The sequence below is a fragment of the Aristolochia californica genome, unplaced genomic scaffold (assembly GCF_029961685.1).
Source record: "Aristolochia californica isolate CCGP_79_NKW_82.1479 unplaced genomic scaffold, dmAriCali1.0.hap1 SCAF_3, whole genome shotgun sequence".
Lineage (NCBI taxonomy): Eukaryota > Viridiplantae > Streptophyta > Magnoliopsida > Piperales > Aristolochiaceae > Aristolochia > Aristolochia californica.
Window position 1 is genome coordinate 3,093,037 of NW_027181992.1, and position 26,324 is coordinate 3,119,360.

General features: G+C 38.0%; 1 protein-coding gene across 3 annotated transcripts; it reads left to right on the forward strand.

Annotated features, from left to right (window-relative positions):
* The first annotated feature begins 763 nt into the window (after positions 1–763).
* LOC137959201 (chromatin structure-remodeling complex protein SYD-like) lies at positions 764–26,224 on the forward strand. Of its 3 annotated transcripts, XM_068806570.1 has the most exons (30): positions 764–1,051; positions 1,401–1,492; positions 2,905–3,023; positions 3,129–3,190; positions 3,847–5,056; positions 6,196–6,434; positions 8,318–8,382; positions 8,482–9,515; positions 9,808–9,905; positions 10,371–10,556; positions 10,862–11,042; positions 11,170–11,367; positions 11,933–11,976; positions 12,163–12,219; positions 12,315–12,411; positions 12,509–12,681; positions 12,825–13,038; positions 13,178–13,303; positions 13,463–13,552; positions 14,006–14,122; positions 14,223–14,303; positions 15,079–15,186; positions 16,642–16,811; positions 16,945–17,023; positions 17,140–17,214; positions 17,719–17,816; positions 18,016–18,123; positions 19,323–19,380; positions 19,483–19,695; positions 19,849–26,224. In XM_068806570.1, exons 3-30 carry the CDS (start codon positions 2,919–2,921, stop codon positions 25,960–25,962), a joined length of 11,400 nt encoding a protein of 3,799 aa, XP_068662671.1. In that variant the 5' UTR covers positions 764–1,051; positions 1,401–1,492; positions 2,905–2,918; the 3' UTR covers positions 25,963–26,224. The 3 variants fall into 3 exon arrangements, with proteins under 3 accessions (XP_068662671.1, XP_068662670.1, XP_068662669.1); XM_068806569.1 differs by lacking the exon at positions 1,401–1,492; XM_068806568.1 differs by lacking the exons at positions 764–1,051; positions 1,401–1,492 and adding an exon at positions 1,119–1,197.
* The last annotated feature ends 100 nt before the right edge of the window (positions 26,225–26,324 follow it).

Consider the following 26,324-nt stretch of genomic DNA (forward strand, 5'->3'; position numbering starts at 1 on the left):
ATTTATTTGTTTATGTATTGCATTACAGTTTAATATAATCACATATATGATTTTTTTATTATTAAAATAAGTTAAAATTTTATTTCCCCTGTGGTTACGCTCGTACATTAGTTCGTTACATAAAATGATTATTATGTAAGGCTATAATAGGTAACGGGTATTGCGTTTCTCATTCTGTTTACTAATTTGTTATGTATCAAATTTTTTTTAATTAGTTTACCTTCAATTAAAAGGGTAAATGAGTTAGTAAATAAATAGTATAATATATTATTTTAAAACTCGTGATAATAAATAATAAAAATAATTTAAATTTCAATTAAATTAAAATATCACATAATTTATATTAAAAAAATATTTAAAACTATAGAATTAATAAAACATCTTTACAATATTAAAGAATAGTGTTATCTTCCCCTTCTTATAGATATTTCATTATTCATATACGTTTTTCATAATTAAATACATAAAACGGATAATTAGATAATCGGGTAAAATTACTCTAAAAGTGAAAGTGAATCCATTTTCACTAGACAAAACGTGTTAATATGTGTTTTTATTGGGGTGAAAGTCAATTACGTAGGTATTTGCTTTTCAGTCGTTTTTCCTTTCCTTCGCTCCGTCGCTCTTTCCCTCACACTCTCGCCCTACAATTTCACTTTCACATTAATCGGGTAATTAACTTTCATGTTCATCTTTCACTTTTCATGCGCGTACAAAACGTAACTGTGTCGAAACAATACAGCAAACAGATATCGATGGGAACTCGGAAGACGGATGAAACTGCTTGTTCGCGTTAATGGTGTTTTTAGGGTTGCAGTCCTAATTTACACGATCATCTTTTGCGTCTGAGTTCCAACCGGGAGTGGATTCATTTTTTCGCGCTTCATCCACTCAAGAAATTCTTAGTTTCTCCACTGACTTTCACTGAGGATTTCAATCAAGTCGATATGACAGCTCGTCGCCATGCGTAGGATTGTAATTTCCCATCCTGTGTTGTCGTCGTTTCCTCCTTGAGAGGTCCATTTAAATTCCGTAATCGTATAAGGAACAGGTACGAATTTTGGGTAATCTTTTTCGCCTATTTTTTTGTTGGGTGGAATTGTATCCAGCGAACTCCTTTGTCATGCGTGCATTCAGGCAACAATAAAATTTAGTTGCCGTGATCGGCGTATTCGCTGTTTCGAGGTTCCATGTGTGGTTAGTGTCTTTGTTTTGTTTATCTAGTTGTAGCTTTGGTTCTACAGTGGTACCTAAATCGCATAATGTTTGGATTTACTGATGTCTTATTCTCACTTCAATATTGTACAAAATTCATTTATGGCGATGAGGCAAAGTCTCTGGACTAGATTTTAGCTTTCCAATTAGTTATTTTGTTTATTTCCGGCTATCCGTTGATGCAGGACTTACTAAATCACCCAGCAACTGCGCTTTTTCTGTAATACCAGTTGTAGAAATTGACCATATCCAGCTTCTCCCTCTTCTGTTACAACAGGTTGACTATGTTTCACTTCAGCATGAAGTTCTTCCCTGAGTTTTTTTAAGTTCTTCACTAAGTTCAGGATTCTAGATGTAGATATTTCTCCATTAGACTTCATACCACGTACTGCGATCCAGAACTTGTTGCCAGATTAAAGAAGATTAATGTATGAATGCCAAAATTAGAATAACAGAATAATTATCCTTATTGGTATTGGGTTTGTGTGTGGGTTCAGATAATCTTAAATCTTTCAGGTTCTGTGTATGAATTTAGTTAAGCTAGTGCGAAACCTTGGTTGGTACTCTTCTGAACTGTTATTTTTTGTCTTCTTTATTTTCTACTGTACATTTTTTTGACGTGCTTGGCTCTTGTGATCTTCTTGTACTTCCCTTTTCTCTTTATTGAGTACTTGCCATTTTAAAAAGCAAAAAAGGAGCTTCCCGGTTGCATCCATAGTGATTTTTTTTGTTCAACGAGAGCAGGTTTCCCACAAGCCTACAGGATAACATTTGTGCACACAAAGTCTGTTGATCTGTCTATAGGACTAACCTTGACACTTTATCTATGTACTTTTTTTTCTTTTTCTTTTTTCCTTGGGGAAAGAGTTTTTTAAGCACACTGACGCATAGAAGATATCTTTGCACAACTACCTCAGAAAGCTTTTTATTCTTAACCACAAGTGTGTTTGTTCTTGCTGAAAAAACCATTTGGGCTGAAAGTAGTGTCCCTTTCCATGACAATTGAGCATTGTTAACTCCATTCAAAAAATTGAAAACTTTGCTCTTAGTTATTTGGTGTATCGGTGTCTCACTGGGCATATTGGGGGAAGGAGAAAAAAAAACTATAAGGCCTAAACATTATAGGAAGTGGAGCAATGAAACAACATGCAATCATTTTTTTTAATAATTAAACCCAATCATATCTAAGACTGCCGTCCAAGTAGTAAAAGTTAAAACATCAAGTGGGAATGATGTCTTTAAGATTTCTCATGTCAAATAGCGTCTTTGAGTTAGTCTGTTCTCATTTCTACCCCACAAAACAAAGGAGAAATGTTTGGATAATAAAAAAATTGGAAATGGAACATATAGGTGATCTCCAGAGTACTATGAAGTGTTTAGGTGATTCTTTAATGTCTGCTTATTATCTATGCCTAATGCTTCCCAAGTTACTCGAGTGAATTCCTAGTCTACCCTTGACTTTCAGCACCCACTGATGGGACTATGATTGCATTTGAGGACTTTATGATTTCTGCCTTTTTTTTCTTAATGCTCGATATTGGGTTCAAGTCTCACAGGTAATGGGGTAGTTGGGTGCATGCGTGTGCATTTGGGAACTTTTTTCTTCTTCTTTTTGGATGTGTTGAGAAAATAACCGACCATGGCGTGAGAGGAAAGTCTGACGTGACCTTTAATTTCTCTCTGATGCAGGTTTCTTTCACAAGATGGCATCTTCTCCGCATGTTGAAATGGAGGCAGCAAAATTTCTGCAGAAGCTTATTCAAGATTCCAAAGACGAGCCTTCAAAGCTTGCTAGAAAACTTTATGTGGTGTGTCTTGTTTCCTGCAGTTTTTTTCCTTAATATCAAGAAAATAGAGTCCTTGACTAGATATGATTCTAATTTTAATTCCTGATGCATGGATGTTCATATCAGATATGCCAACATATGAAATTAAGTGGAAAAGAGAATTCCCTGCCTTATCAAGTAATCTCCAGGTAAGACTTTGTGTTTTTGTATTTGATTGTTACTCATAGGCTCTCATTGTTTTTGGAGAAAATTGCAGTATGTATTCCCACACCCAGATGGTTCAATTGTTTTCTTTAAAATGACTTTTTTTTCTTTTTTTTTTAAAGTCAAAAGTTTGCATGTGATTGGTAAGTAAAAGCTGTCTCAAAAAAAATTAAAAGGATGATTGCACCAGAAAATTATTTATGACATTTTGTTCTACATCTCATACTTGCACACTTTCTTCACGTGAGACAACAATTTTCTCAGAGCAAGGAAAGCTTGCGATGAGCAGCTTCTGGAAAATTTGTGTCATGCAAACAATTGCAACTCACCACCTGAATTTTTCAGCAAAGAAATGATTCAAATACTTGTACCATGTAAAGTGAAATTCTAAGGACAGTTTGAAAAGATTCGATTTACATTCCACAACCAAACAATTCTTATTGTTTAGTTGTGTGGTCTAGAAAAACTCATTGTTCAGTTATATCATGCCCTAGCCACAGAGAGATCCTTTAAATGAGGCTGGCAGATGTCTGGAATGATTGGCTACTGTAGTAGGATTTAATGTGTGAAAACTGTATGATCCTGCATTTATGTATGGCCATAACTATTCAAATTTAATTCGATTTTTCCCCCTTTCCAGAGCCATGGAGACTGTCATAACCCAGAATGGTATAGATATTGATGCATTGATGTCTTCTCGTCTTCCACTGTCTGGTGCTGCTCCAATGCAAGATACTGGACAGCTACAATCTAAAGACAAAGATGTTCAAGAAAATTCTTTCTCGCTTGGTGGAGTTGACACACCTCTCAAATGTGGGCCAAGCAGTGGTTGGCAGGCTGTCTCAAGCAGTAGGAGCAAGGAACAAGATTCTAAATTAACTTCTTCAACTGAGAATGAGATGGTTAAGCAGGATGCCGGTTTTTCAAATAGACCACCATTGGTGCCCACTCGGGGGGACAGTACCAAGTCGTTTGAGCATGAAAGTCCAGGTAGCTTGGGCATGGAAGACACTAGGTCTGCAAACTCTCAGGAAAGGCATGATTCTACCAAACATAAGGATAGTAAAAAGATTGCTGGGAAGAGAAAGAAGTCAGACTCTATAACTATGGATGTGCCACAAGATAATAATCCAAACACTGCACTCAATTTAAAAAAGGGGAAAGCAATGAACAGAGGTGATGCTGAAGGCAATGTTTCCATGAAGGGGGTTGAAAATTCTCAAATGAGTTCTGCTCAGCTTGCTGGTCCTGGATCTATATTTAGAGCAAAGGAAGATAATTTTCCTGTTTCATCTGGTTTGAGTTCTAAGGGTTTGTGGAATCAAACTAAACATGGTTTGCCAACTGATAATGCTCAAGGTTTTAAGTTTGTTTCAAATGTGCCTTCTGGTTATATGTTAGAGGATAGAAGTTCCATTCAACAGCCAATGGATCCATCTCCAGCAAGTAGTATCGAAGCAGCTACACATGGATCTGAGCTTAAAACGAACATTCACGACTCTCGTTTTCCAGACAAACAAAACTTTGAATTTCCAAGAAAAGCATCTGGACCTCTGAATAATGTGTTACATGGTGGTAACCTAACCGCAAATATTTCAAGTGGGGCTGTGAAAGGAAATAATGAGCTATCTGGTGCTTTCAGCTCTTATTCAACAGCGAAAGCAGGTTTTTCTGTTGCAACTCATGCTGGCAATTCTTTTGAGAATCAAGATACAGTATTAAGAATGCAGAGGGAGAGATCTGGGGAAGTTTATCCAGATAAAGTTCCAAGAGTCCATATAACTTCCTCTTCTCCCGGAGATGATGGAGGACTTTCTCATTCAGTGACAAATGCATATAAGATGGGACAGGTGGCTCTTATTAATGTTTTGTTATTATTGATATTATCATTGTTGTTGTTATTGTTGTTATGATTTTTTATATTGGTTATAGAGATGGATACACACAACATAACCTAAGGTTTTATACTCATGTTCTTGTTAAACCGTGTCACCTATTTATTTCTGAAAGGGAAAACTAGTTGCTTGTCAAAGACTCAGCAAACTTTTAAAGAGCTTTGACTTCTTTTGCCATTATCGCTTTTATAATCTGGACCTTGGGGCCACTGAATATGTTGAACGGTTTGTTTCGATGTGGGTCTCTTACTTTAATATGGAGATGGTTGGCTAGGTTTCTTAGTGGCTGCATATCTACATGTTATATAGCTAGTGAAGAATTTCATATTAAATCAGAGAGTGAGTAGTCTTTTACTGGGGTGACTTGGTCTTTTTTCATATCCTATGTTATGTAATGTGAAATATTTGACAAGAGTATGTTTTTAATTTTGTTCATTTTTGAGGTGTGTGTAAATAATTATTATCTAGAGGGATGTGTTTGTATGTGCTTATAAATATGTAATCTTTTAGGTGGTAATACTTTAAAAAAGGTGGTAATGCTAGTTACTTTGTATATCAATCTAACTTCTTAAAATGTGTATCCTCTTTAACTTTTATTTTTTTGTTTCTTTGTTATTGTTGTGGTGAATGAAAAGTGTTAAGGTTTAAGTCCTTACAGTTTTTTCTCTAGAATTTGATAACTAGTTTTGAAATGTCTATGCTTTTCATATATGACATTTGAGCAAAATATAGTTTCATAATTTGATAACTTTGCATACTGATATGTGTTGTTGCTAAATGATTTGCAACTTCTTTACTACTGGATAGATGGTAAAGTGGATATACAATTTATATTCATTATCTAGTCAAACTGACAACTAAGTTTTCTCTTATGGATGTCTGCTACTGGTTTGAACATGGAATATTACTTAGCATATGTGGATTTTTCTTCAGTCATTCTTGAATGTCACAAATGTTTGCTATTATGTGTTTATCTGATGCTTTTTTTTCGTCTAATTGGCCACTTATACAATAGATTAAAGTGTTTTAATGACCTAGGTTTCGTTGCTAGAGATGTTACTGGAAAATGTGAGCTGATGAATATGTGAATGCAGGGAAGTCCAAGTCTGGGAGCACAAAATAAGGATAAGGTATTGGGAAAAAGTGAGCTTGCTGATCACAGAGACCACGATTCATTCTCAAAAGCCAGATCAGAGATCATTCAGAAAGATATAGGCAGTGGTTCAAGGGGTAGTGCAGAAACTGGTATTGGCAGACCTGTTGCAGATATGGCCTTTAAGGAACATCATCTGAAGCAACTAAGAGCTCAATGCCTTGTATTTCTGGCTTTCAGGCATGCTCTGGAACCCATCTTTGCTGCATTATGTGACATGCTGTTTAGCCTATATTGTGCAGCCTTAGTTGAGGAAGTTGAGGAGAAAGTTTAAAAGAAAAAGGAAGAGGGAAAATGAACTGCTAGTAAACATACACAGCACACTCACATGTACACACATTTTCCGAGAAACTGTTAACAATTTTTTAGAGAAATTATGACCCAAGATTGAGGAGAACTTTGCCTTTAATTGATAATTAAAGAGGACATAAGCAACATTTAATTTTTTTATTTTTATAGATATAACTGCTGAAACAATGGAAAGAGTAACTACCTATCGCACCTTTGATTTTGACGTTTAACATTACCAACAAAAGGCATCAAGGGGGGCAAGTTAGAAGCACTTAGCAGTTGATGAATGGACCATGTAGCACTGAACGACCTAGCCTCCAAGGGGCCAAGTTGGGTTGGTGTTTAATCTGCCTCCTCTTCTGATCCTTGGGCCAGAGTACTAACAAAAACTGAGCAAACACACTGCGGATGAGAAAGAACATGAAATTAATTGAAATAGATGAATTCCATAACAAGAGGAATCATACAAACATGAACAAGTGCTCCCTTGATACAGGCATGAGCTAGCCCATCTACAAGTAACTGCCCAACCCTGGATCATTTACGCTGGTGCAGAGGTAGCCAATCCCCTCTTGGCACATAATCAGTTACAGTCCACATAATCAGTTACATGAGCTCCACCTAGGCATCAGTTACAATTCCCACCAGCCATGTCAGCTTCAGTTCCACGCTCACCAACCATGCAGCTTCAGTTCCACTCCCTCCAACCACGTCAGGGTCGGTTACACTCCCGCCATCCAGCATGGCATCCTGCTACACCCTCATGTGCACTCTGCCTGGGTTGCACAGTGGCATGCGGCCTTCATCTAGGTTGGGCAGGTTCACGCAACTCTCTCTGCATCTTGCTGGGGAATGCAGCGCTGACTCTGGCACTTGGATCCCAACTGACTAGGGACTTGAGCAGAAACCCTGGTTCATCCCTAGTGTCCCCTTGCACAGGCACCTTGCTGAGGATGGTTGCCTGGCCTTGCATGGTTGCCTCACCCTTGAGCGTAAACCCTGGCTCATCCCTAGTTTCCCCTTGCACAGGCACCCCGCTGAGCATGGTTGCCTCACCCAGTGCAAGTGCTGTACTGGGCACAATTGCCTCTTGTAGGCACCATGCTTGCAGGTGCCTCGCTGCCCATGGGCACTGGTTCATGTGCATTTGCGGCAAGTGGGGGTTGTGGTACTGGGTGTATGTCTGTAGGACTCCTAATTCGACCCATATGCCACAAATGCACATGAACCAGTGCCCATGGGCACTATGAAACAGCTCCAGTAATTTTACTTCGATCTGTTTGTGGACTAATCACTTTTTTTTTTCTGTTTCCTTGTTCACATAAAAGAGATTAAACATTTCCTCACTTACTGAATATGTTTTTTTTTATTTAGGGTGGATCTTGGATTCGCAATAGCACTAACCTTTAGGACATTTGTAATGTAACTAGGAACTTTTCTAAGGACTCAAACTGTGAAGAGTTTTTGACAGGAATTACTAAATTTATTAGTAGAATTCTGAACAGATATTTCATCTAATCTCTGCTATGGGAAACTGCAGAAAACGAATTCAATGTTACTGTGATTTCAAAAATCCACTATTAATGCAATATTAAGAGATTGAAAATGAATGAGTTTTTTTTTTTTTTTTTGTTCCTCGTTGTTTTTTTTTTCTTTTGTTTTTTCATTTTTGCCTCCTTGGGTCTTCAATTTTTTGTCTTTTTTGTTTTGTTTTTTAATTCCATTATGTTCACAGAATTGATTCTCCTGTTAATGAGTTCTTTTAAATGCAGAAATGGCTTGGTGCCTAGAAAACTGCATCTTGAAATTGCACTTGGTGGTAGCACACCAAAAGAAGGTAAGTAGACTTCATTTGTTACTTCTTTCCCAGTGTCCGAATGCTCTTGGATGAGATGAACATGTTTGTTTGAATGGTTTTGTTAACTGTCGCTTGTAGATTTGACTGGCAAAGGAACAGATGAGCATAGAAGAGATCTGTCAAGTTACAGCCAAGAAGTAGCTGGTGTCTTTGGAAGACAAAATGAGACTAGGGAAACTGGGAAAGAAATCTCATTTGTCAAGAATGCACCGGGGTCTTCATCTGCTGGCAGTCCAGTGGACACACATGTTTCATCCAAGGCTGCAGAGATCTCAATAAAGATGAAAAATAAAAAAGGTCTTGTATCTGATCGTTCCTCAGCAGTGGAAGAAAAGAAGTGGGTTCCACCGGTTAAAAGAAAACCTGAGGGTGAATTGCAGATGCAGGAAGCTTTGGAGTCAGATTCTTCTATGAATGGTGGAAGGACATCATCTGAGAGTCACTTAGATAAGGATGATCTTGACCATGGGCCCCAACAAGTTGGAAAGGCAAGCCAAGCTTCTTCTTCTCTTCCAGGCAGCAAGAAACAAGTAGATCATGGGGAAATAACCAGCTTTCCAGATACAGAGTCCACTAATGATGCTTTAAAAGCAACTGAAGCTGCACCAAGAAAAGTATTCCCCTTTAACCAGTCTCAAATTTTTAAAGAAAGTGACAGGCCAAGCAAATTTTATAAAACTGAGACGCCTATTATGCAAATAAATGCTGTCTCGGTAAAAGAGCAGACATCAGCAACTCATGGAAGGGTTTTGAGCATGTTCCCCACAAATGTGGGTACTGCAGATGGTCAACCTGCTAATTCAGAGTCAGTTGTCTGTAATAGCTATTTTGCTTCTGGGAATGGTAGAGTGAATGCTCCGAAGGTTTTTGATGTGCAAAAGCAATTTCCTTTTGATGGCTTCAAGGCCATTGGTTTTGGTCCACCTGCTAAATCTGCTGAATGTGATGAAGAAAAATGCAATTCAAATGGTCCACTTTCTTCTCACAAGTATACTACCTCGGAGAAGTACATAATGGATCGGCATAAAAAGAAAGTTCAGGAAGAGAAAAATTGGGAATTGAAGCAGAAGAAGGCAGAGGAAAGAATCGCAGCATGTTATGATAAGATAAAGGTGCTGTGTTTACGTGTTACACAATATCTTTAAAGATTTTTCTCTTCAGTTCATTTTCTTGGAGACAGTCCAAGAGAATAGTGTTGTTGCTGCAGTATATTTTTATGTTGTTTTATCCTACATTTAAAAATATTGAACAAAAAATGAGAGCTCATAGGATCTAGTAGATGCTCAGATCAAATTGGTGTGATCTTGTCCTCCATGTATGTACTAGAAACCTGGCCTTATTAATTGTCAAACCTATGGTATTTTTCATTGCTTGGGATTATCTGAGTTCGGATCTGTTTAACAGGAGAATGTGAGTTCCTCAGAAGATATATCAGCAAGGACAAAAAATGTCATTGAACTAAAAAAGCTTCAGCTGCTTCAGCTTCAACAGTGTCTGAGAAGGTATTTCTCTTTGGTGTCAGAGCTGTGAAAGTCCTCTTGACTGGCTGTATGCCCCAGAGCAGCACGTGTGGAGGGTCACACCAATGGATGGGGGCACATTTTCTCATTCTTGTATTTGAGCTGTCATAGACCATCAACTAGCTTGAATAAAATAAATAGACATCCACTCCAGGTTTTTAATGCAATTGATCGCGTTAACTATTTATTTTCATTGTTGTGCATGTTGATGGAGGAACTATTTAAATTGTAGATCCAATTAGCTTTAGTGTTATGACACTGGGAGCTTCAATTCTATCCAATTCAATTTCTACAGTACGATATCCATACATAGATCTCGTGTTTTGGCTGGGGTGGGGGTTGAGAGGGGTTTTAGCTAGCTGTAGCTGCCTGTTCTTACTTTTACCTGTGAATTGTTTTTCTTATTTCCTTTTTCTATCTTCTAAAATTGCTTCTGTTTCTGGACAGTGATTTTCTGCAGGATTTCTTCAAACCTGTCACATCTGACATGGAGCGTCTGAAATCAATCAAGAAACATAGACATGGGCGGCGAATGAAGCAACTTGAAAGGTTTGAGCAGAAAATGAAGGAGGAGAGATTAAAGAGGATTCGTGAGAGGCAGAAAGAGTTCTATGGTGAAGTAGAAGCTCACAAGTGTGTATCCTGTGCACTATTGAATTTTTTTAAGTTCAGGTTTTTATGAGCGTTTAATTTTCTTGGAAATGATTCCTAGAATGCCTGAACTGACATCCGGACATTCTCATTTTATCAACCTTAGCTATTGTCTTGAGTGAACAACTTAACATTGAGCCTCAATCAAAAAAGAGTATAGAAGCATCAATATTTTGTTTCAGTTGTTATACGCAACAAAAGATGCAAATTTTTGCATTCTCAGTTGTTAGTCTTGTTATTTTTACCTAAAAAGGGACATCTAAAAGTTAGCTGGTTTGATTTTGAAGGGAGAGGCTTGATGATCATTTCAAATGGAAGAGGGAGCGTTGCAAGGGTTTCAATAAGTATGTCAAGGAGTTCCATAAGAGGAAAGAGCGTGCACATCGTGAGAAGATTGACAGAATCCAGCGCGAGAAGATCAACTTATTAAAGAACAATGATGTGGAAGGATATTTGCGGATGGTTCAGGTTTTGTCTAGGCTCTCCCATCTCTTATTCTTTTTTGCACATTAGGCCCGTAGTTTATTAAGCTACTCCGAAGTGGCAAATAGATGTTTCATTATACAAAAAGTAATCTGTTTGTTACTGTATGTAGGATGCCAAATCAGATCGTGTTAAGCAGCTTCTCAAGGAGACTGAGAAGTATCTTCAGAAGCTAGGTGCAAAACTAAAAGAGGCAAAAGCCCTGGCAAGGCGTTTTGAAATGGAAATGGAAGAGGGAAAAGCAGTAAATACTGTCATTGAGACGGATGACATAGATATTGATGATGAAGATGATGCTGACCAAGCAAAGGTACAGCAGTGTTTTTTGTCCTTTCTTTACCTTTTATTTCAGATATCACAAAAAAAAAAAAATCAGAAGCAGAAGGCATGTGCTGACAATGTCTTTTAGTAAGAAAAGAAAGATCTATCTGATCAACCTACTCCAGAACTTTATATGTCTGCCAATTTATCATGAACATGAGAAAAATAGCATAATAGCCACGAGCTGATTATCTTAGGGTGATCCTTTTTTCAATGATGCTCCTAGTGCATCATTCATAAAACATTGATGCTCCTAGTACTTTCATGGTTTTTGGAGGATGAGGACCAGCTATATCATACTTAAATTGACAACCCAACTTCTGGGGAAAACTCGCAACTAAGAGCTTTCAAAGCGGATCTATTTCTCATGAAGACATGCTTTGCTTTTGAGCCTGCTTCAACATAATTTTATTTGAAGAAAAAAGATCACAATAAACCATTCATAGATAATTTCAGTTGTCTGAATATGAGTTCTCCTGACATCTTTGCTGATTTGGTGAAACACTGAACTTGTTTCTGTTCCTCCACCTGATTTCTATCTTTTGCATTTGCAGCATTACCTGGAGAGCAATGAAAAGTACTATCTTTTGGCTCACAGGTACTGATATTATCCTGGACTCGTTGATGGAATTGCTGTTTTGGTTTCAAAATTTAACTATCATTGGATTTATGCTGCTATTTTATTCTATGGAGTTCATTCTTTTATATCTATTTCATTTCACTCCTGTTTGAACTTCATAAAAATTGGCTCTGATTGTCAGTTACCATGGTTTTCTCGTTGCAGTGTAAAAGAGAGTATAAATGAGCAGCCAAATTCACTTCAGGGTGGAAAATTGAGGGAGTGAGTGTCTTATCTTCATTCTTTCTTGTCTTCTGCTGTCAATGTCCACTTCTTACCTGTTTATTCACCCTAGACTTTTCCTGCTGTTGTTGTAGGTATCAAATGAATGGACTGAGATGGCTTGTCTCTCTATATAATAATCACTTAAATGGTATTCTTGCGGATGAAATGGGTCTCGGTAAAACTGTTCAGGTATATGAACTTTGGTCACCCTAATAATATTCAATTATGTATTGCTTATCGATTAATTGAAGGGACATTGCATGTTTAAAATTTTTTCTTTCTGTAGGTTATTGCATTAATTTGTTACCTGATGGAGACAAAAAACGACAGAGGACCATTTCTAGTGGTTGTGCCATCATCTGTTCTTCCTGGATGGGTTTCTGAAATTAGTTTCTGGGCCCCAGGCGTAAACAAAATTACATATGCTGGTCCACCTGAGGAGAGGCGTAAATTGTTCAAGTATTGACAGATCATAAACGTTTCTTTTTTTATTAATTTACTTTATGCAAATCAATCTAGTTTCTATTTTTTAATGTTTTTTATTTTTAAAATGGCATTTCTGTAATAATATGATGACGACTAAAACACCTTTGTTATTGCAGAGAAAGGATAGTTCATCAGAAATTCAATGTTCTTCTGACAACATATGAGTACCTAATGAACAAACATGATAGGCCAAAGCTGAGCAAAATACAATGGCGTTATATTATAATTGATGAAGGTCATCGCATAAAGAATGCTTCCTGCAAGTTGAATGCAGATCTGAAGCACTATCAGAGTTCTCATCGCTTGCTTTTAACTGGCACACCACTGCAGGTTACATTGGCATTTTTTCTCTCTACATTCTGTTTTTGTTAGTCTGGAACATCTTTCACTGAATTCTTTCATTCTTGAGCTCTGTTCTTAATCAGAGAGAGAACCTGGGCAAGTAAATAACAGTTAACTGCTTACACAGAATAATCTGGAGGAGTTGTGGGCCTTGCTTAACTTCTTGCTACCTAATATTTTCAACTCGTCGGAGGATTTCTCTCAGTGGTTCAATAAACCATTTGAAGCTGGTGGTGACACTTCAGCTGATGAAGTAAGTTTTGGTTTCTTACAATATTTACTGCTATGTTTTCATCTTTGCAAGCTCCAGTGCTTGAGTTTTATGTTGGCCACATAAATTTCTGTTGTTTTTTAAATTTGGGTGATACAGAATACTGATCAATACTGTTTACATATTGTTGTGTTTGAACAGGCTTTACTGTCAGAGGAGGAGAACCTATTAATTATAAACCGTCTTCACCAGGTCCTGAGACCTTTTGTACTAAGGAGATTGAAACACAAGGTCTGCAATTAGTTCTAGCCTTTGATTCTTCTGTTTAGTTATCTTTATGGGGTTATTGCTTATTTCTAGTGTAATCTTTGGTTTCAAATATTCAGCTTTTATATAATAAATTTTAAAAAAATGCTTTTATATATTATCTGAGAGTAGCTTGTTCTTGATTACATATATGTCAATGGGTTTTCTCCTGTTTGGAGTTTTATTGTCTTATTTTTTTAAGATGTAGGTGGCATTACATGTCCCTAATGTTGATAGTTTATTTATTTATTTTACATAAGTGATTATGTTAATCTCGATTTCTGTTTTACTTTTAGTGCCTGTAAACATCTGGAATGTGATTGAAATCTTCCATTGTTCACAGGATATTCGTGTGAACTGTTAGATCTTGAATAGTAAGCAGTAAATCTTGCTTATCTATGACATAGTTTACTGTACAATATTATCTGTCTATGGTAGGTTGAGAACGAATTACCCGAGAAGATAGAAAGGCTGATAAGATGTGAAGCTTCTGCCTATCAAAAGCTTCTGATAAAGAGGGTGGAGGAAAACCTTGGTTCAATTGGGAGTTCAAAAGTAATTGGCCTTTTCTTTTGTCAAGTGTTGTTAAAGTTCGCATAGGAAATCTGTTTATTGCAGAGGTTACAAACTTTGTTTTCCTTGTTTCTGAAATTAGGCCCGTTCAGTTCACAACACTGTGATGGAACTACGCAATATCTGCAATCATCCATATCTGAGCCATTTGCATGCAGAGGAGGTAGGCTCATTAAAAACTTATATTTCGTGTGCATGATATGTGGTTGATTTTAGGCTCATTGCTTCTTTCAAACATTCAAAACATGATATACAATTCCATAATCTCATTTTTGTACTAACTGCTACAATATTGTGCTCCAACTGCACTAATTTTCATATGGAAAAAGGTTCACACGTATGAAAGTTCACCCTGACAGACATAGACTATTCAGTACTATGATTTACTTACAAACTATAATAAATTTTGATATGGCTGAAGATAGATTTAAAGAAAAGAAAATCCGAGTGTTGATTAGTTCAAGGAAGTAACTTTTTCTAGTAGTGAAGAAGTTCTAAAGTTCTCGATAGTTACAAGATAATTTTTCACTCCATAACATTTACTTCCCTGCCACTATCTCCATCTTACCAATAAAAATTGAAAATAATAGAATGAGAATTATGCAATGGACATCAAGCATGAATACCTGGCAACCAAAAACTCCCAGAATATGAAGAAATGAAATTAAACCATTAGATGTAAATCTAGTGGCTAAACTGAAAAGATTGTCCACCCAACTTTCATGGACTTGAGTCCTCATCCATTCCTTATATATACAAGATTATTAATTTGTAAATATCCTCCATTTGAAAAAAATTGTAATATCCTGGTTCTACTGCTTTTGGTATTCTTGCGTTTCAACCCTCAAATCTTTCCTCTCTTCTCTCTCTGTTCATCACAAATGGCTGTACACACATCATCTATTCTCTTATTGCATTCAACTTCAATGTCGTTGTAGGTTGATACTTTGATACCCAAGCATTATCTTCCACCAATTGTGCGTCTCTGTGGGAAGCTAGAGATGTTAGATCGTTTGTTGCCCAAGCTAAAAGCTACTGATCATCGGGTATGTAAGGATTTGGGTTTTCTTTTATATTGAACAGTGCCTATGATCTTGATTATTTACAGTATTTTCTTTTATATTATGAAATACTGAGGTATATTATATACAAATAAGAAATATATTATCTGTCTCGTGTGTGTGCATTAGTAACAGTCTCATTTGTACTTAATATGTGTTCCTCCAGTTTCAGTGCGTTAATGGATGTTTAATTGTTTGAAGATTTGGATATGAAAATCAAGATTCAGATTACTAACGTACATCCAATAAAAAATGTTACTTCTAAAAAACTGTAGTTCTTAACTTTCATTCTCTGAACTTCAAATCTGGATAATTCTTACGTGGATATTTATTATGAACTGGTAAGTAACTTCACCTTGTATGTGATTTAGCAATTTCTCAAGATCAAATCTGGATTCATTTTCAAAATAAAAACTAGAAAAAAAGATTAGATCTGGATAATTTTTACTTGGGTATTTATGAACTGATACTTAATTTCACTTATATGTGGTTTAACACTTATTTTTCTATTGTCCTTAGCATTTATTTCATGAAAATTGCATTTTTTTGTAGTTGTGAAGTTTTTACTTATTAAAATTTAGACAGCTAATTTCTTACAAAAAATGGAAAAATTATCAAAAAAAAAAAATTTAGACAGCTAATGAATTCTATTTATAGTTCATTAATTAATTATAAACTGTCTGAAGTATCAGTGGGAATATACAAACAGAAACAAACTCAATAAACAGAACCAATTCTAGTTCATTAGAATATTTTTAAATCACTAATAATTCATGTTTAAAGTTAGTAATCAGATACAATTTAATCATTAGTAAAAAATAAACACGGCCGTCAACGGCTTACGTCAACACCCTATCACTATCTCGGCATCAAATGGGTGGCAAGGCCAATACGGCTAGATCGCCATTCCACTTATCACTTTATTAATGACTATCTTATGTATGATTATAACTAAATACATGAAGGATTAGTTAAATGAAAATAGTAAATGATCCTAATAACATGGTAATTGACCTAGAAGTCTACTCTCTTGCCATGATCATGGCCATGGCTCTGATGCCAAATATTTTCAACTAGTCCTTTGATTAATAATAAACTGTCTGAAGTATTAGTGTGAATATATATAAATTTTTTTTTTTTTATCAAGGTATTTGTAGGAATAGTCTGAGTGTTTTGGGATTTCAAAACTGAATGCTTGTCATGTAATGCCTATATGTGACCTTTTACTGCACCAATCGCTTTCTTTATCCGGATGATCATCAGAAGTTTTTCTCATGAGCTAGTCATGGATGATCTATCAAAAAAGTTTCTTGAATGTAAAATTAGAAGACCCAAATTCTAGCCTTTGCTTCTTTTCTGCTTTAAAGAATTTGTAGTTGTTTTCATTTTTATTTTTTTTGGAGTTGAGTGCAGGCAGATGTCTAACCCTGTTGTTTGCAGGTTTTGTTTTTCTCAACGATGACGAGGCTACTTGATGTTATGGAGGAGTATCTTTCATGGAAGCGGTACAAGTACCTTCGCTTGGATGGCCATACTTCTGGAAATGAGCGGGGAGCCCTTATTGACGAGTTTAACCGCTCTGATTCTCCTGCATTTATTTTCCTTCTTAGGTAAAAGTTCTTTTTATTCTTGATCATTTATTATACTAATAACAAAACTCCCAGTCATTTTTGAGGTGGGGGAGTTTGGAATTACGGTGACACTAGTACTCTATGGTACTAACTTCACTAAGGTTTCTTTCAGCATTCGGGCTGGAGGGGTTGGTGTTAATCTTCAGGCTGCAGATACTGTCATTATATTTGACACTGATTGGAATCCTCAGGTAATGTCCATGTGTACATTTTTAGATTTGTAGGTACTTGCCCTCACATTAAGATGAGGAAGTTTTTGTCATTAGTTTGATTTGTCCTAAGGCTTCCACTTTGTGGTGCTTTTCAGGTTGATCTGCAAGCACAGGCAAGAGCTCATAGGATTGGCCAAAAGAGGGATGTACTTGTTTTGCGATTTGAAACGGTGAATATATTTCTTTACTACATTTTAGTTCTTGTAATATTTCGCCTTTCATTCTTATGTTGCAAAAATCTCTGCTTCAGTATAGTATTGGGCCTTTGGCTCAATGGTTACATGGGCAGGTTTCTAGTTTGAGCTCTTGGGTTTAAAGACTCACTAGGGGCTATGGGGTATAAGTTTGTGTAACCAACATTCAGAAAAAACACATGGGGCCAATCTAAGAGTGTTTGGGTTCTCATTATGTTCCACTTAAACAGTGGGTTCTTTTTTCCGAAGGGAAGAAAAGGCTTTTATACTCTAGCTTAATTTCTGAATTTTTAAACATTTTTTTTTTCACACAAGTGAATCTTGTTAACTTTCTCTGTCTGACACTCTGACTTGTATCTCTTTATAACTTATTTCAGTTGCTGAAATGTAGTTCATTTTTCTCCATTGATATACTCGAAGTTCTCGTCTTAACCTTTACTGAAATTGTGACCCTTTTTCATTAAATACCTTGTGTACCAGGTGCGCACTGTGGAGGAACAAGTGAGAGCAGCAGCTGAGCACAAACTGGGAGTTGCCAATCAGAGCATCACTGCTGGATTTTTTGACAATAATACTAGGTATTAACTGTATTTTGTCTACGATTAATTCATACAAGGAAAATTTGGTGGGTTGTATGTTTACATTTGCTTGGAGCGAGAAGGTTATGCCCAGAAATGGTTGGGAGAAAAATTGTTTGCATCAATATTTGATAGTTAATATTTTGTTTGAAACTTATCGAAACTTTGTGATGTATTAACCTCGAAACTTTGTTTATAGTGCGGAGGATCGAAGAGAATATTTGGAGTCACTACTTAGGGAATGCAAGAAAGAAGAAGCTGCTCAAGTGCTTGGTGATGATGCTCTAAATGATCTTATTGCCCGCAGGTATATTTGATTATGTCCATATCTTATGTTCTGATTGTTATTCTGGTGCATATTCGTGCTAAACATTGTTGGCACTTGCTAGCATGATTACCAAGTTCATGCAAACTGGTGAGATTGGGCTGTCATGGTACTCAAAGTTGGGTTTGAGTCCATTCCAAGATGGTTAGCCAAAGTGATGCGACTTTTTTCTTTATTAATAACCACATGATTTTTTATTGCTTTAAGCAAGATTGTATGTTTCCCACTAACATTCCCCTTCATGTCATGGCCTAAAAAAAGTAGAGTGGACTAGAAACATGGACAACATAAAAAGCTGTGAAGTTAGGTCCAAGCCTATCCCAAAGTGACTAGCCAACTTAGGAAGTCTCTTTCTCAGTTAATAAACTCAAGATCTTTGTACTCACTAATATATGTGGGACTATTTCTTAACACTCCCCCTCACATGTAGGCCCTCTTTTGTGGCTCTATAAGTGGATAATTTGGGTGTAGGCCCTCTTTTGTAGCTCTACAAGTGGATAATTTTTAGGTATAGGCCCTCTTTTGTTGCTCTACAAGTGGATAATTTTTAGGTGTAAGCTCACATATGAGTACCCGTTCTCATACCATGTGAAGTTGGGTCTAAGGCCTATCCCTAAATGACTAGCCAACTTAGGAAGCTTCTTTCTCAACTAATAAACTCAAAATCTTTGTACTCACTAATATATGTAGGACTATTCCTTAACAAAAGCATATAAGATAAATGAGGCACGAACAAGGTTACACATAACAACACCCTGCTCTGGTACCATGTTAATTTTGGGTTCATGTCTATCCTAAATAACTAGCCAAATTTCGGTTTTTTTCCAACTAATAAATGTAAGAATTTTTTCCTGACTTTAATCTATGTTGGGTTATTCCTACTAGCAGTTGTTTTCTAATTTCCAAGTTATATAGGACCTCTCAATGGAACAGGGATTCTGGAGCATATTATTTACAAACCAGCTTGATTGGACCTGCTTCAGAGTTCAACCATATATTATCAGTTGTATATTGGTGTGCAATAATATGGTCCCTGTAGTTTAGTTTACTCGTAATTACAGGGGCATTTGCTTTTTGAAAAAAGTATTGGTGTACCTTATATGTATTTTTTAAACTTATCTTTTGAGTATGGTTAAATTAAACATCTCTATTGTTTCCTTTTCCTTTTTTTTCTTTGTCAGTGAATCAGAGATCGACATTTTTGAAACAGTTGACAAACAACGATGTGAAGAAGAAATGGTCTGTGTGGATACGATTATGGCTGTTTTTATAATGAAACATTCTTGTCGAGTTCTTTTCAGCTATTCTAATTGAAACCTACTTTAATAAAATTGTTTTTAGGCTGTTTGGCAAAAGATAGAGCAAGAACAAAGCAAGGATGGTTCAGAGTCCTCACCACTGATGCCTTCCCGACTAGTGACTGATGAGGACTTAAAAGCACTCTATAATGCCATGGAAATTTATGAAGCATCCAATATTGGAGTCAAGTGTAAAAATGAATATCTTGGTGGCCTTGATACCCAACAGTATGGAAGGGGAAAGCGAGCTAGAGAGGTAAGCCCATTAATAGCTTCTAATATATTGCCTATAAAATAATAATGTTTTCTTCTGAACTAACCCATATTATGGAGCAGGTAATCAATTCTGAGCATCTCTGGCTTCAGTTGTGATTTGGGTTATGGTGGTATTAACTTGTGTTTTTTGTAGGTACGCTCTTATGAAGACCAATGGACCGAAGAAGAATTTGAGAAGCTTTGCCAGGTGCATAGCCCTGAAGCGTCTGAACCTAAAGAAGAGGTAAAGGGTTCATCAGTGCTGAAGGATTCTGGTGGATCCAAGGCTAGAGACTTGGCAGCTTCACCACTCTCTTCCAAGGACTTGGCACCTCCATCTAAAGAGCCAGCAATTCCATGCAATGAGCCAGAGCTACCACATAACGAAGAGTTGCAATTGCTATCACAAGTGCCTTTACCTCCTTTAAAAGAACTGGTGCCTCCTTTAAAAGAGCCACCAGCCCCTGTAGTAGGGGCACCTCCAGCACAAAATGAGACACCATTGCCACCCAAACGTGGGCGAGGTAGACCCAAGAGAGCAAAAGTGGAGTCACAGATTCCTCCATCTGGAGTTCTTCAAGTTCCACTTACAACTGGGTCTCAAATTGCTGTTTGTCCCACATTGAATGAAGTTTCTGTCTCTGTTACTCCTATCCCTGATACTTCTACCCAGCAAAAGGGTCCATCATTTGGAAATCCACAGCCTGCAGCCTCCTCTGGAATTCCGGTTTCTTTACCTGCTCCACCTCCTTCTGCTGCCACTTCACTAGCAAAGGGGCAAAGTCGAAAGACACCAAATGTTTCATCAGACAAACCTCCTCGTAGGCGTGCAAAAAAACAAGTACCTGATGCACCAGTTGGTATTCCTGTTAATATAGTCGCTGGGCTTCCAAAGGAATTAGCCATAAGCCCACATACACCCGTTGCTTTCACTCAAGATGGCAGGATGTTATTCACACCTGTGGGAACTTTAACTTCGGCTGGAATTGCTTTTGAGGTTAACCCAATTTCAGGTTTACAGAAAGTGGTTGACTTTATTCCCCTTGGTCCAGGCCCCTCTGTTCCACAAGAGACACCAAAGGGTGGTGGTCCATCACAAAAAAGAGAAAGGGAGGTGCCAGCTGCTGTTCCTCTGATTGGACCAAATGTAATGAAAAGCAGATCTGCTCCAACCACAGTCCAGACTTGTATGTCTTCACTTGCCCAAGAGACACATAGTAGCGTGGCTCCACCTTCGGAAAATACAGAAACAGAAAAGCAAGCACCAATTGTTGAGAGTAAACCTACTGCCTTTGGTAATAAATCTGCATCGAGCACTGTTTCCAACCCATTGCTTTCTGTTACTCAAGAGGGACAAGAAAGACTGGTATCTTCACAGGAGAAAAGGGAAGCAGAGAAGCAGTATACTGTTTCCAAGACTAAATCTGCTGCATCTGGGGTCCAATCTGCTAAACAAGATTGCACTGTTTCAAGTGAACCAGAAAAGAATGATAATTCAAAGGTTTCCCAATCTTTGTCGAGTATGTCAGCCTTGGCTCAAGATTTGATGGAAAGGAGAAACCTTCGAATGGGTCTCTCTGAGAGTGATATGCAGCAAAAACCAGTTGAAAATTCTGAGGACTCTGCTCCTGTTCAAGCTCATCATGCCCATAAATTAGCACCTGAAGAGGAGATGTCCAAAATAGGGACTGCAAGTACTCAAAGTGACCTGACGTCAAAAATGGAACTCCGGGGTGGAAAAAGCATTGAAGTTGTTTCATTGCAAGATACAGTTCCACCCGAAGCAGAAAAAAATAATAGCACAGTACCTGTCACAGTCAAACCAGGTCCCCGAAGGAAAAATGCAGTTTCTGGGTTAGGACAATCAGCAGGCTGCACCAGCTTGGAGCCACCAATGCAGGTGACATCTGCTGCTGTTATCACTTTAAATGTTGTCACTGAAAAAGAGCAGGGGGACAATGGGAAGCAACCAGGAGGAGATACTTCAGTGCAGGCTTATGATTATGGTGAGAGTCCTAAAATTCAGAATGCTGGTGTGTGTCCAGGTCGGGCACAAATTGTTTCTGGAGATGCAGAAATTTCAACACTGAATTATCAGAAGCTTGTTGTGACAAAAACTAGAGAAAGTGCTTCTGATTCTACAGAAAAGAATCCTGTGTCTGGGGCAGCTGTATCTGTTGAAAGTACTAAAGTTGATGTAGATGTTCATGTTTTGAAAGATGTGAGCCCACATCCCAATGAAGTCACAGGTGAGGGACTTCCAGCTTCAGGCTTGTTATCTGAGTGTAAATATATGTCAACAGCAGAGAAGGCCAGTGTCACAAAAGTGGCCCCAGTTTCTGAGACATGCTTGTCAGAATTTAATAAAGAAAAGGAATTAACAGATGTGCCTCTTGTGGGTCAGAAAGTTGAGGACCAAGTTGCAACGGATGGGAATATGAATACTGAGTTGTCAGCATCTAATAAAGAAAAGGAATTATCTGATGTACCTCCTGTGGTGGGTCAAAATGTTGACGTTCATGTTGCAATGGAAGTGAGTGTGAGTCCTGAGTCATTGGCATCTAATAAAGAAAAAGAATTATTGGATGTGCTTCCAGTGGTGGATCAAAATGTTGATGTCCAGATTGCAACAAAAGAGAGTATAAATCCTGAGCAGCTGGCATTTAATGAAGAAAAAAAACTTCCAGATTTGCCTCCTGTGGTGGGTCAGAGTGTTGAGGTCCATGCTGCTACAGAAGAGAGTATGAATCCTGAGCCATCAGCCTCTTTGCCTACTATTTTCTTGACAAACTACCTTAAAACTAATCCAGTGGAAAGTGAACCTACAGAAAAGAGTACTATGGGCAGCATGGATGTGGCAGATGGTTCAGAAGTTCTGAAGGCACCTGAAACGAATACTAGAGAACCGTTGGTGGTAAATGAAGCTGGTGAAGCTGATGTCCACTGTGGGACTGCTGAAAAGTTGATAGACTCGGGGCAGTCTGCTGATGATGAACCAACAGCAGAGAGGTTGGAGTTGTCAAATGCTGTTCATACTGATCTGACAAATGAGGATTCCTCACAAGATAAATCTATCTCACAGAATGCTGAACCAATCTCAACTTCTTGTCTTCCTGAGAATTCATCTAGCTTGGTGCAATTTGGACCTGAAAAGCCACTTGACAACAGTTGTGAAGAGGTAAATGTTGTTGTTCCTAGAATTACAGACGAGAATAATGTTACTTCAGTAATTCGAGAAGAGGCCAGACCAAATTTCATGCATGAACATGTGGAAGGCTTTGCAGAGCAGCCGATTAGCCTTGAGAAGCCTCTTGTAGAAGGTTTTCAAGAGGCAAATGATGCTAATCTTACACTAAAGAAAGGCTCTGCTTCTGGAGTATCTGAAGTGAAAGGTGCATCCAATTTAATTTGTGAGCCTACTGAAGAAGCTGAGGTGCCATGTCATTTAGGCCTGGAAAAGTCAGTTATTGCAGAGGGTTGTCAAGAGGTTAATGATACTGCACCTAGTGTTGGACAAGTATTGGACACTGAGCAAGCATTCACAGTAAATGACGTTGCTGACCTAAACTGTAACACTGTTAAAGATTCCATTACTGCCGAGGTTTGTCAAGAGGTTAATGCTACTTTGTCTGGTGTTTCACAAGAAGTGGACACTGAGAAAATTGTCAATAATTCCATCACTATGGAGGTTTGTCAAGAGGTTAATGCTACTTTACCTGGTGTTGCACAAGAAGTGGACACTGAGAAAACGGTAAAAATAAATGACGTTTCTGACTTGACTTGTTGCAATACTGTTGAAATTTCAGTTACTGCAGAGTGTTGTCAAGAGGTTGATGTTACTGTATCTTGTGTTGCTCAAGAACTGGGCACTGGGAAAGCAGATTTGACAGATTTGGGGCAGTATAGCCTAGAAAAGTCATCTCTTATGGAGTTCTCTCAGGAGGTAAAGAATGCTGCACCTTTTGAGGCCCAGGAAGGATACATTTCTTGTGAAAATACAGACGGAGTGGATGCTGAGCCATTGATCCATAGCCCTGATAAAATGTCAACTGATTTGCATCAAACTTGCCTAGAAAAAACGCTTTCTACTGGAGCTTTTCCTGAGTTGAACAATAATGCACCTAGTCTTTTACCTGAGAAAGACAAATCTTGCGAGGAAATAATCTTGATGGATACTGGGCTGAAGTCAGTTAATGATCCTGCTAAAATTTCAACTGATTTAGGGCAAGATGGCCCAGAGGAGCCACTGGTTACTGAATGCCAAGATGTAAGGGTCGAATGCAAAGAGGAGAACTCCTGTACAAAGACAGTTCAAATTGATGTTGAGACAAATCATACTTCTGCAGTCACTGAGTTATCATCAGATTCAAATCAAGCTGGCATTGACATGGCAATTATGGAGGTACATTGTTCTACTTCTAGTGTTACTCATGCAACTGATTCTTCCTGTGGCGATATTATCATCTCTGAGGGGCTAGACAGGGAGCCAACAAATGACTCTTGTACAAATGTAGCTGATCCGGACACTGCAGAAACTGCTTCTCTCACTGGTCCTGTAGAGCAATATCCAAGTAATACTGAAAGTGGGGCTGCAAGTTTTGCTTTTGATGAAGCTCCAAAGAACACATATGAGACTGCAGAAGCAGCCGGTGATGAGTCTGCTTTGGGGTTAAGGTCACCCAAATCTATGGTTGAAGGGCAAGAAGATTCTTTCAATGCTAATGATAAGATGAGTGAGATCATTATACCAGCAGAAATTGGCAATACTAATATTATTGGTTCTGACCCATCAGTTGTTGTACCATCTCATGAATTGGATACCAGTGAATTGAGCAAGAAGGTTATGGTTTCATCTCCTGTTACATGTCCATTGGAGGTTCAGAGGGACGTTTCTGCTGTTAATGAGGTGGTGGATTTGGGAGGGGGTTCTTCTATCCATGGTGATGACCAAGACGTTGGGACACCTGTTTCTGTGTTGTTTCTTGATGGTGTGAATATAATCAATGGAGATGCACCTGCTCCTGCTTTAACAAATACCTGTGCTTTAGGGGCCGAGAATGGAACTTCTGTAGATGACATTGCCGGGGCAAGTGGTGGCTCATGCAAACCTAGTTCTACTGATTTTTGTGAAGATCTTGGTTTTGCTTCTAAAGCTGTTGATGCCATTGGAGTGGTTGGAACTGGTGTTATAGATCCCTCTGTTACTTCCACTTTCGCCATTCCTGGTCCTACATCCCAACCCGATGGGCAGCTTGCCAAGTCAGACAATAATGTTGGTGGCGTAACTATTGGTTATGAGGCTTCTGTGGATCCATTGAATGAAGACAAATCAAAAGGACAAGATGTATCAAGTGGACTAGATGATTCTGTTATGCCTTTAGCAGATATGGTCCAAAGTGGAGAGCATTTGGAAGTAAGTCATAGTAGTGATCTGGTTCCAGAAAAACTGGATCCGTTGAATGACTCCACCCACGATGGTGTCCCTCGCTCTCTTGTTTCAGCAAGTGCTATGAATCATGTGATGGTAGATGCCTCAGATAACAGTCATATAGGGGAAAACAATACTGTTGTAGCTTCTGTATTTTCAGATGAGACTGAAGAGAAAACAACCTCCACTTCTGGTGACGTTATGACGCTTGAGAAAGATGATCAATGTACTGTGTCAGCCCATAGTGATGATAGACCTCTCCCAAGCGCTGACTTGGAGTCATTCTCTTCACGTCAGGAAACCAAGACAAGTGAACGAAAAATGGAAGAGTCTGGTCTTTCTTTTGTCACTAGTGAGTGCTCTGTTGACGTGGATCCAGTAAAAGATGCTGAATTTGCCCTTCTTCCTGATATTTCTGGCGGGGATAACAACCAAAAGGTTAACAATTTATTGAATGCTACCGATGTGGTTGAAGAAGAAGATATCCATGCATCTGAAGAGATTCGAATTGTTGCTGCAGAATCCTCTAACTCGGAGTCTCTGTTTTCTAGTCTCAGTGAGCTTCAAATTCCAGTGGTTTCTGGTGGTAGAGATACTGAACTCAGGGAAGGTCAAGCTCAATTAACTCCTGGCCCATCTGATGTGGAAATCCTCTCTCTTCCGAATTCTCAAAAGAGTCAAGGTGAAACAATTGATCATTTAAAGGATGGTATCTGTTTAGATGCCACCCATGTGGAGCCCCTAGACGCCAATGTTGTCTCATCATCTTTATCTTCCCCTTCGAGGGATCTCTCTGAGAAAGACCCAGTGGCCAAGGACGACGATGAAGTGAAAGGGTAGATTTAGCCATCACGTAGATAAGTGCCTGCCAGCTTTTGTAACGTGAATGTGAAAACTTGAGACGTTCTATTCCATGGGCAAGGGTTATATTAAGCCTTAAATCTATTTTATGAGGCGCAAACATGGCAGCTTTTAACAACTTGGAATTTGTACAGATGTACCTATAATCTGTGAGGTAATTCATAGAAATTGAATCACCCCCTTTCCTTCAAAAAATGATGAAATATTAAATTTCACATCTGTTAAGAGTTTAATTTTTTTATGGTTGGTAGCTTTTTGAGTTAGAACTGTTCCTTCTACATCTCATCATCTCTTCTTCCTTGCTCTATTTTTTGTCTTCTTTGTTCACAACAATGAGCAAT

Coding starts and splice junctions, on each gene's coding strand:
- LOC137959201 (XM_068806568.1), top strand. Junction 10,557..10,861: donor GGTGAAGTAGAAGCTCACAA/GTGTGTATCCTG, acceptor TTGATTTTGAAG/GGAGAGGCTTGATGATCATT. Junction 12,682..12,824: donor GAGAGGCGTAAATTGTTCAA/GTATTGACAGAT, acceptor TTGTTATTGCAG/AGAAAGGATAGTTCATCAGA.